The 11,589-nt window shown below is 37.1% G+C and overlaps 1 protein-coding gene across 2 annotated transcripts in view; it reads left to right on the top strand.

Annotated features, from left to right (window-relative positions):
• The window catches only part of LOC145695063 (3-hydroxyisobutyryl-CoA hydrolase, mitochondrial-like), a 130,534-nt gene extending 122,709 nt beyond the window's left edge, over window positions 1–7,825 (top strand). For both annotated transcript variants that reach the window (XM_081771901.1, XM_081771902.1), the window contains exon 3: window positions 7,618–7,825. In XM_081771901.1, coding sequence (XP_081628027.1) covers window positions 7,618–7,754 — 137 coding nt within the window. In that variant the 3' untranslated portion in view covers window positions 7,755–7,825. The remainder of the gene's footprint in view (window positions 1–7,617) is intronic.
• The last annotated feature ends 3,764 nt before the right edge of the window (window positions 7,826–11,589 follow it).

The following is an 11,589-nucleotide window of genomic DNA, read 5'->3' as shown; positions in this document are numbered from 1 at the left end:
TATAAACCTGTAATAGTATAAATGATACTAAGAAATGAAGTCTGTAATTTGAAATCACGAAGGTAGATGGTATGTTTAACATTAAAGTAGTGTTGCTAATAGATAGTTGATCTACTTAAGCTTGGTTATATTTAAGCAGCTCTGCCTTACTTCAACATGAAAATACATATTTCTAGCTCTACTGTAAAGAAGAGTTCTATGAGTACATGTATCAGTGTCCATAGACATGGTGGATAATTATGTAATAGAATAATATTTATCCGACAACTTTTTGTCAATACATCCAACTCGTATTATTTCTAAATGTATAATGGAAAATTGATATACTTACACAGTACACAAATTGGGCTGGGTTAATTGATATCCCAGTAGAATGGCATGCCATTCCGAAATTTGCAGTCTGCAGTAAGTGTTATTGGCAACACTAATCCAAACTGTATGGCCCTGTGTCAGACATACCATAAGAAAGACCTTATAAGTTGAAATAAGAGTATCAGATCGTAAAATTTAAGCATTTTCAACTAAACGCTTCAAAAGTTGTAGCATGTTGTTTACTTTCATATTTTACAGGCGTACTTTCCAACTAAGCATCGAATCAAATAGTACCCCGAAATATTTTACACCAGAGTTTCCTTAATATTAAGTAGTAATGGGCTATGTTGCACGTGACTTCATATATCTTCGGTGATTGGATAAGTAATTGGTGATTGGAGCTTATTTTAGTCAATCAAGCTCAAAATATACATCAAACTATAAAAAACATTTTTATTCGATAAAAATACATAACATAGGTAAGAATCAATTTTTTGGTGAAATTTGTAGATATTAATCAGCAGATCTCAGACATAGCGGACATAACGCTTAGTCTTGAGTAATTCCTTGGAATTTGAAAACCGAGTAAGAAAGGTATCATTAAAGAGATATAGGGTATCATTATTATAAAGAAAGTAGTGTTTGTGTGTGCGGCGAATATAAGCTGCTGGTAGTTTGGAAGAAATTCAGTTTTTAAATTAACGCGTTATTATACTTATACAATGTCAAATGCTTTATCCAGATCAGATTCTAGGCACTTAAAATCGAAAACGCTTATTGCAAGTGCTATGTTATCTGAAACAAGGAAGAAATTCTTGTAATAATTTTATCATTATCATGTCTACGTAACCTGGTTTGTTTTCATACAGTATGTTTACTTTTTAATCAAAAAGAACGATTAGAAAAGTAAGTATGGAGATTATGGTGAACATCAACATTGAAGTGGGGAGGTACGCCGTCATGGGCACGCAGAAGAACAGCCTCCAACAATTTGGACAATACAGAATTCCACTTTAACTGCAAAATCATTTCTCTCTTTTTGCATCCGTTGTATATGGCATGGTTGTAATTGCTGGTCTTTTAATTTCTTCGAATCACTGTCTTTCGAAGCTTCTACGTGACGATCGGGTCTTTGTTGATAGAGATTCTTTCACATTATCTCATATCATCTCCAAAAACTCTAGTGTACGAATAGTTCGTCGTCTATAACCCTGACCATCTCTTGTTGGTTTGAAAGTAAAACTCTCTACCTTTCAACTTCCTATCTATACTGAAAAATATTCGCCAATTCATATTCCTTCTTTTTGGAATTTTCTGTCAGTGTATCCGTATAACTTTTCGAGTACTACAATCTCCTGCACTGTACATTATATACATGTCTGCAAGCTCGTGTGAAGTGTAATTCTTCATAGTCGTTCACCAGAAAAAAGGTTTGCCAGACTTTTCAGAGAAAAAGAATTGTTACAAATTTTAGAAAAAACGGAAGATCTATAATATTGAGAATTTACAGATAAACATAGTTGGTTTGATGAAGCATGATATTCATAGAACGAACATACCTGACTCCAAGATGGTATCATTGAAGAAACCTAAACTTAGTGACCGTAGTTATTTCCCTACATATCATGGAAATACTACAAAAGGAAAACTCCGTGAGTTTTTGGAAAAACTCCAAAGATGTTTATCAAACTACCCGTCGCTAACCGATGAGGAATGCTTAGAAACTGCAAAAGAGTAATTAACATCTTATGCCCGAGCGTGGTACAAAAGTGTCGAACATAGTATTAAGTCTTATGCTCATTTAGAACGGTAGTTTCGAGAGATGTATTGTAATGATTAACTGAAACGGATGGAAAAGTGGGAATTACAATCTCGCCGATACGACAAAACAAAGGACTCGTCGTTGATAGATTTTACCTGGGGAATGATAGATGATTATTTCCAAATTGTTAGTTATCTGGATGAAACTGAAATTGTGGATTTAGTAGTAAAATGCTTGCCACGAGAAGAGTCCCGGACTACAGCCTCTCATTTATTCAAAAATGTGAAAGAGGTAATGGCAAAGATAGCCGCATTAGCAGGCCAAACTAATTCTGTTACTGATTCTCGTCCACCGCCGAGAAGGTTTTTGACGAGACAGACGAAAACTATTCAGATGCCGCGAAAACAAGTTCAAGTAGTTGCTAGGCAGCATTTTTGACTTACACAAAAGTTAATAACAGATCTCCAACTGACTCTCGAAATAGTAATGGTAACAACAGTGGATTTCACAATTACAGTGGCAATAGAAATGATCGAGGTTATCAGTCTTATTGGAATAGGAGTAATCAAAGACCGAATTCAAATACAAATGAAACGTTTGATTCATACAATAGACGAAATGGTTCATCTTACAGACGAAATGGTCGTGGACACGGTGAAGTGAACCGAAGTGAATGAAGTTGTGCACAGGTATTGTAGACAAAATGAGGGAATACGGATTTGTATTTTCCTGGAAAAAAATGTTGGGTGGGGCACGGACCCCTCCAAACCATTCATCACGAAATAGCAAAAGTGCAAGTAGCAGCATGTCAGATGTGTATAAAGGACATGAAGAATTGGAACGAAACTTTGTGTATGAACAATAGGCAAAAATAAACTAATACGTTTTTTTTATTTTCGGGGGAAAACGGTTTTAGGGGGCAAGGGCCAAAATGAGGTTCCCGTCCAAAATTTTGGAATTTGACCCAGAAGGCAAGAAGAGGTGGACCGAAGTGAAGAAAGTGTGCACAAATATTGTAGAGGTAAGATGAGGGAATACGTATTTCGTATTTTCCTGAAAGAAAAAAATGTAAAGTGAGCCGAGGCGTTAAGTGGCGGGAGGAGTGGACCGAAGCGAATGAAATTGTATGTAGATATTGGATATCTGAAATATGGCCTTCTGTGTTTCGCAAGTCTCGTGTCTCCATCTGATTTCTTCAAATTTGGCAGATCAACTACAAGCACAAACAGTATAGCGTATTTTATAGTATTTCAGGAGGCACCTTTAACCCTTACAATGTTTTTGCGCATAAAGAAAAACACGCCTCGATTTATTTCCAGTTTGCTGTTGATCTGCCAAATTTGAAGCAAAACGGATAGGGACATTTGAGAAACACGAAAGTTCTTATTTTACATAGGGTCTATATAATATTTACACACAATTTGATTTGCTTCGGTCCACTCCTTCCTGCGCTATTACGGTAATATTTACTTGTTTTCGGATGGGGTGTAGGCCCCAACACTGTTTTTCCGCAAACATTAAAACACGTTTTATTTATTGTTTTGCAAATTGTCCCTATACGAAGTTTCGTTGCAATTCTCCATATTCTTTGAAAACTTCTGACGTATGCTTATTTGCACTTTTGATATTTCGTAATCAATTGTTTAGAAGGTCCGTACCTCACTCAACCGCTTTTTTCTAGGAAAATACTAAACCGAATTATCTCATTTTACGTCTACAATATCTGTGCACAATGTCATTTAATTCGATGCACTTCTTCTTGCCTTTTGGGCCTCAATTTTCAAAATTTTGGGTGAGGGCTTTTGCCCCCTAAGTCTGTGTCACTGTTCGTGTCTGTGTCAGTGTTCGAAGTGGAAAAAAAGCAGAGGCGGTATGTTTTACGATTTTGAGTCAATATACCAGCTATCTAAATATTGAACTATAGTGAAGGTATATTGTCTAAAAGATTGCGTTTCTATTTACATAATGACTGAAAACCATTAGAGAGTTTCTCTGTAGTAACTGGGGGATATGTTGAGACTTTGATTCCTTGCCAACAACTTTCTGAAAAAAGTTAAAAAAAAACAATATCTCCTAATTGTATTATAGGCAATTATACATGAAAATGCTCAAAAGCCCAGTTTTTATATTAACAATTCATTACGGGAAAATTTATGAACCCTCTACTTGACTGAGGTGTATTCGAAACCCCCGGAAGATTCGCCCCGCACAGCAGACAACCTCTAAATCCGCCCATGCTCAAAACACTACATCTATATGCATTATGGTAAGAAGACACACACACACATAAAAAACAAGTCAATATGGCACATCAAATATAAAGTAGATGACCTTCTTTGAAGAAATCTCATTTAAAAAAACAAAAGAGGTAAAAGATAAAAATGTCGGTGTTGTCAACTTAGAAATTATTTCCACATAAGAAATAAAATATTTCTTCTTGCAAAACCATTAGTCAATTGCTGCGTATAAAATGGATTTATTAACGGTATTTAGTATCTACTCTCCAGTGACGGTATGTTTGGATTACTAAAAAACCAGAGGTTGTATTCCTTCATCACTGAAAGCTAGAGGTGCTATGGCATACCACCACATACCGTCTCACTTCGACCACTGTTCTTTGTCCCATCTAAACGGCTTTCTATTTTTCAGGAAAATAAAAAACCCGTATTCCGTCATTTTGTCTACAATATCTGTGCACAATTTCAATCACTTCGGTTAACTTCCTCTGGCCTTTCGGGTTTGAAATTTCAAAATTTTGGGTGGGGGCTATTGTCCTCTAAAACCGTTTTTCGCAGAAAATAAAAAAACGTATTCGTTTATTTTTTGCGTATTGTTCATACAAAAAGTTTCGTTGCAATTCTTCAAGTGCTTTACACACATCTGACATACTGTTACTAGCACTTTTGATATTTCGTGATGAAAGGTCTGGAGGGGACCGTGCTCCACTCAACCCTTTTTTCCAGGAAAATACGAAATCCATATTCCCTCATTTTATGTCTACAGTATTTGTACAAAAATTTCATTCACTTCGGTTCATTTCTTTTTACCTTTCGGGGGTCAACTTTCAAAATTTTGGGTGGGCTCTTTTGTCCCCTTAAATAGTTTTTCTGCAGAAAATAAAAAGCTTATTCGTTTATTTTTTGCGTATTATCCATACAAAATTTCGTTCCAATTCTTCATGTCCTTTACACACAACTGACATACTGCTACTAGCACTTTTGATATTTCGTGATCAATGGTTTGGAGGGGTCCGTGCCTCACCCAACCCTTTTTTCCAGTAAAATACGAAACCTGTATTCCCTCATTTTATGTCTAGAATATCTGTGAACAATTTCATTAAGTTCGGTTCACTTCTTTTTGCCTTTCGTGTGTCAACTTTCAAAATTTTGGTAGGGGCTTTTGCCTCCCTAGAACCGTTTCTCCGCAGAAAATAAAAATTCCATATTCGTTTGTTTTTTGCGTATTGTCCATATACAAGGTTTCGTTGCAGCTCCTTCGTGGCTAAGCGGTTAGCGTACGCGCCTTTGGCGTGGGAGACTCGGGTTCGATTCCCGGCGGGAGCTCTTGTGGTTCGGATTCCACGTTAATCAGTAGGTCCACGTCTCATATAGCCTCGCTGCTGAACGGGACGCTAAACTAAAATCACCTCACCTCACAAGGTTTCGTTGCAATTCTTCATGTCCTTTACACACATCTGAAAAACTGTTACTAGTACTTTTGATTTTTCGTGATGAAAGGTTTGGAGTGGTCGGTGGTCCACCCAACCCTTTTTTCAGGAAAATACGAAACCCGTATCCTCATTTTACGTCTGCAATATTTGTGCAGAATTGCATTCACTTCTTTTTGCCTTTCGGGTGTCAACTTTCAAAATTTTAGGGTGGGAGCTTTTGCCTCTTAAAACCGTTTCTTCGCACAAAAAGAAAAAAGCTATTCCTTTGTTTCTTTGCGTATTGTCTATACGTAAAGTTTCGTTACAATTCCTCATGTCCTTTACACACATCTGACATACTGTTAGTAGCACTTTTGATTTTTCGTGATCAAATGTTTGGAGGGGTCCGTTTTCCACCCAACCCTTTTCTCCAGGAAAATACGAAACCCGTATTCCCTCATTTTACGTCTGCAATATCTGTGCACAATTTGATTCACTTCGGTTCAGTTGTTCTTGCCTTTCGGGTGTCAATTTCCAAAATTTTGGGTGGGGCTTTTATATTAAACCTTTACATTATGTATCTTCTTTTCTTTTTTTTATGAGATTCCTTTTTGGGGCGCGGGAAGGAGAGAAATGCTTTCCTGTGATATCTGTTTCTTGCCATTCATCTTGTTTGAACTGCTGAAGTAAAATCCTTTTGTGACTTTTGATGTTATCCAACTCCGTCACGATAATAAAATGGTCATTCTTAAGAATTCGTTTTATTCTCTTAATTGCAGTTTGCCACACTGATATATTTGCTACAAAATTGAGGTTTGGTCCAACGCCTTTCGATTTTTCAACCAGCCCAACCGCCGAGCTTTTTGGGTTGCCTGCTATTGCAGGAAAAGGAGAATTGCAGGTGGTAATGTACTTTTGTAATCGTGTATACATTATCACTAGTAGACCAGGAAAATATTAAATAGTTGTTTTTTTAGAAAATCATCTTGAATCCAACAAAAAATCATTTAAAAAACTATACAAAATCCATTTTTAAGTCAAACGATTTTATTTCTGTGATCATTGTTACACTAAACGGTATGTACATGATGAATCTGTAATACTGGTTGCAAGTAAAGAACAAAAATTCTTAAACAAGTTATTGCACGACTTTGAAATATTTGTTTAAAATTATGTTTCAAACTGTTAAAAATGTTTAAAACAAGGTTTTTTTAAATGTGTGTTTTGAAACATGTTTTAAAACATTTCGAACATCTTTTTCATGTTTTAACACACATTTTGTTCTTTGTTTAAAAAATCTATTGTTTTTTAACCCTGCCTCTATCACACCTTCACATATGCAGTTCCCCAACCTCCCTTTATTTGTAGCCTAAAATGAACGAACAATTATACAAAATGTCAAGGTTCTACCAGGCCCGTAGCCAGCCCAAACATTTTGGGGGGCGGTAGAAGTTAGGGGGGCCCGACCCAATCATATTATATTTCATTACCATATTATAGTTCATTTGCAAGACTACCGTGAAATTTTATGGGGGCCAGCCAAAGTATATGGGGGCCCGGACCCCTTGCCCCCCGTGGATACGGGCCTGGGTTCTACGTCTAATAATTTTGGAGATCTGGCGAAAGGCAAAAATCACTCAAGCACCCCCTCCCCCATAGGGTATTATTTCGCAGAACTTCGTATTACCTATAGCCTAGGGGACAGGGAGAACGTTTTTTAAAACTTGCAGGATTCTATGCATAGTAGTTTCGGAGATATGAATGAATTCAGTAAGTCAGTCAGTGGATTTACTCTTTCGTTATATATTAATTAAGACTTAAGCTATAGGTATTAAGACTTTAGTATTTTTTTTATTTACTCCTTTATTTATACATTTCTTTTCTTAAATATCAGGTGTCCGAGCCATTCTTGTAGAAAAGGATGGCAAACCAAGATGGCATCCGAGTACTTTGTCCGACGTGACAAATGAAATGCTGGATAAACTTTTTGCGTCTCCATCCGAAGAGGACTATGTTGCTTGTTTTAACTGAAGGCAAAATACATGGTATTTTTGTATACCGTACTTATCATGAAATTATTAAAACATATTCTGTCAATAACATTATTTTGTTTTACTTTTCCGTGCATTGTATCACCTAGTAGAAATAACAACAAAAACGTATTGCTTACTGATTTTGTGTTAAGATCAGAGGTAAAAGTGGTTCTAGGGGACACATGACGTCACCCTGTCTCCCGTTCCTATATTTGACCATTGTGTTTCTTTAAGAAGTGGGGAACACCATAGATAACACTAGTCAACAAGATTTTGACACAGAAGTGAAAATACTTGATTCTAATAGAACTTTTCACGTAAAATTCGAATCTGCAATCAGTTTTTCTCCATCACCCTCAGTTTCCCCGTGACAGAGGGATTTTCGGGAAATTTTCCCTCAAATTTCCTTTTTTTTTTTTCAATTTTTGTACCTGTAGCTCGGGTACTTCTAGGTATATAAACACGCAAATTGTATTGTATGTTAGCTTGATTTATACTTAGTAAGCCCATAGGAATCGCATCCCTCTAAGTTTCATAGGAATCGCATTATTCTTTCTAGGGAAATAAACATATTTATATTGCAGATAAAATAACATATAACTTCCACGAAAATTACAATATAAGCACGGTTTATACCTCATTGGACTTCAATAAAACATATTTTTCAATGATGTGTACACCATTGCGCCATTTTTGTATGAGGGAATTTCTAGAGGGATTTTGTTGGAAATTCCCTCGAAAAGTAGTTTATAAGATTTTTTTGTCTCAACTTGCTGTTTGTATATAGTGATATAGAAACAGAAACTGCACTAAAACATAGTTTTATGTATACTTAATAAATAATGTTAATTTCATATGAATCGCATTATTCTGTCTAGAGATATAAACTATTGTGTCTATTTATAGGTAATAAAGAATATACTATGCAAGACTTTTACCAAACACAAAAACCTAACGTTGACGTATTATTGTCGGCACATAGATGGATACTCAAATACAAGCACAAATACACGCGTGCTTTCTGTGGAAAATAAGTCACTTTTAATATTTTGATCTGGCAACAATGCATAAAAAAATTGATGACTCACGTAGCCTGATGACTGTTAGTAACATTGAGTGACGGACCAAACTGGACGTGTTTTAGATGTGGCCGCGTGTAAGTGGAAGTGTTTGTGCATTGTGGAGTTCGAATAGATTGTGTTGTGTGGTGATGCACTGAGTTAGATTTCGTTTGTGCTGCTTCATGATTGATGGAGTGTAGATTCGTGTACGTATGTGTGTGTGATACCTTACAGGATACAATATGCCGAGGAAGTGTCTAAATCACCCGGACAATTTCTGTTATGTATGTGGGGAGCTGACATTTAAATCGCAACGTCGATGTTTTACTCCACTTGCGAGGAAGTGTTATCAGTTATATTTTGGTTGCTGTGTAGGAGACCAAGATAAGAATTAGGCTCCTCACTACATTTGTTGTACTTGCGTGAAACGTCTGACTGGGTGGGCAAATAGTGAACGAAACATGAACTTTGCAATGCCGATGATCTGGAGAGAACCGAAAGATCATTCTTCAGACGGCTACTTTTGTATGACACAGATAAAAGGACTAACCAGTAAATCTAAGCACACAGTACAGTACCCTAATTTGCCATCAGCAATTAGGCCAGTTTCACACAGTGCAGAAATACCTATACCAGTACCTCCTGCTCATCTTGCGGTAAATGAGGATTACGTGCTTGAGGCAACTACTGAAGTTCCAAATGACAAAGATTATCCTACTTATGTAGGAAGCACATATATCATTGGATCCCCATCTGATAACTCATGGTGAACTAAATGACCTCATACGGGATTTAAAACTGTCCAAGATACAGGCAGAATTTCTTGCTTCTAGACTTAAAGGCTGGAATCTGCTCCATCGTGACACTAAAGTGTGTATTTTTCGAAACCGACATACAGAGTTTCAAAACTATTATTCTCAAGAAAATGATTTAGTGTATTGTATTAATGTACACTGGCGCAAATCCCGGGGGGGGGGGACGAGGGGGACATGTCCCCCCCAATGTTGGACCTGGGGGGGACTGTCCCCCCCAATAATCTGATTTAAAAAGCGCTTTTTCGGATTTGTGTCCGACTGCCCCAAAGGAATGTAAGATGAAATTGATTTCTCTTGGCTTTTCCATTTTTTTAAAAAAAGAATCGTATTCTGTAGTATTTCAAACTAAACTTCGTGCTGTAGTGAGTTTAGTAGTCTCATCAATATGTATTAATTCCACTTCCGCTATTTGGGCACAAATTGCAATAAATGCCAGAGGAGGATATGCCCCCTCCTCATGCTGGAAAGTTGTCTCAGCTGTAGGTACGGGCACAAATTCCGGGGAAATGGGGAGACATGTCCCCCTCATAATTGGAACTAGAGGCTCTCCCAATAATCCGATTTGAAAAGTGCCGATTTGAAAAGTGCATTTTGCAGATAACTGTGATGAGTTATGTCCGAGTGCCACAAAGGAAAGTTAGATGAAATTTGTTTCTCTTGGCTTTTCCATTTATAATGAAAATGATGGCGTGCGACTGTGCGTGACGTAACCTCATATGAAATCTTATCTCCTCCTCTCCCCTAGGCCCTAGCACACGAAGAGTATATAGACTATCCAATGTCAGTAGAACCCATCTTTTCAGTAAATGCGCATTTAATCTATTTGTAGTATCAGCCTAGGCATCTACTCATGCTTCGTAAGCTAACAAACTCTATAGCCTATGGAACTCGGAGGTTCAATGCCGCGTTCACAAAAGCTCTCCACTGACTTCTATTCTTAGCCAACTGGATCCAGTTTCTACTTTGTATTCCTATCTCTGCGAGATTCATCTTAATATTGTCTTCCCATCTGCGCCTAGGTCTTCTTAATAGTCGTTTTCCGATTGGTCTTACCGCTAACACTTTGAAAGCGTCCCTACTTTCTTCCTTCCTGGCTACATGTCCTGCCCACCTAAGCCTCCTAGACTTGATGACCTTAACAATGTTTGGTAAGCCATATAATTTACGTAGTTCGTCGTTATGAAGTTTCCACCATTCCCCATTCCCGTTCCTCTTGGTCCGAATATTTCTCTCGGGATCTTGTTCTCAAATACTTTCAGTCTATGCTCTGTACTCAGTAAGCGTATGATTATCGTTTTATACATTTTAAGCTTCAAATCCCTCGACAGAATTCGCGACGACAAGAGGTTTTGAACTGAATAATAACACGAATTCCCTGTTTTTAGTCGACATTTAATTTCTTCGTGAATATGATTTTCGTCTGTTAATATTGATCCTAGATGTTTGAAAGTATCCACTTTATCAAAAGCATTATTTAATATTTTAACACATACATAATTTGCCGTATTACGGTCCCGACGCACTTCCATGTATTTAGTTTTCTCTGCATTTACTTCTAAACTCATGTCCATGCAAGTGTGTCTAATAAGACCTCTGCATTTCTTTCTATTTTTCTCATATCAACCCCTACTAAACTTACATAATCAGCGTACGCATAACCTGGTGAACACCGTTCAGCTCTAGGCCCTGGTTGCTATCCTTCATCTTCCTTATAGCGTATTCCAGGACAAAGTTGAATAATAATGACGACAACGCATCTTCTTGTTTCAGGCCATTCTTAACGTGAAAGCTCGTGGCCAAAACTTTTCCTACCCGGACTTTACTTTGGGATTCATTTAAACATGCCTTAATTAATCTAATTAGTTTTTTCGGTATTCCAAATTCTGTAAGAACGTTGTACAATGTTTCTCTCCTAACCGAGTTATAAGCCTTTCTAAAATCAATAAATAGTTGATGT

The sequence above is a fragment of the Thermobia domestica genome, chromosome 9 (genome assembly GCF_964235325.1).
Source record: "Thermobia domestica chromosome 9, izTheDome1.hap1.1, whole genome shotgun sequence".
Lineage (NCBI taxonomy): Eukaryota > Metazoa > Arthropoda > Insecta > Zygentoma > Lepismatidae > Thermobia > Thermobia domestica.
The sequence above is the reverse complement of the archived record's forward strand: the minus strand, read 5'-3'. Positions and strand labels throughout refer to the sequence as shown.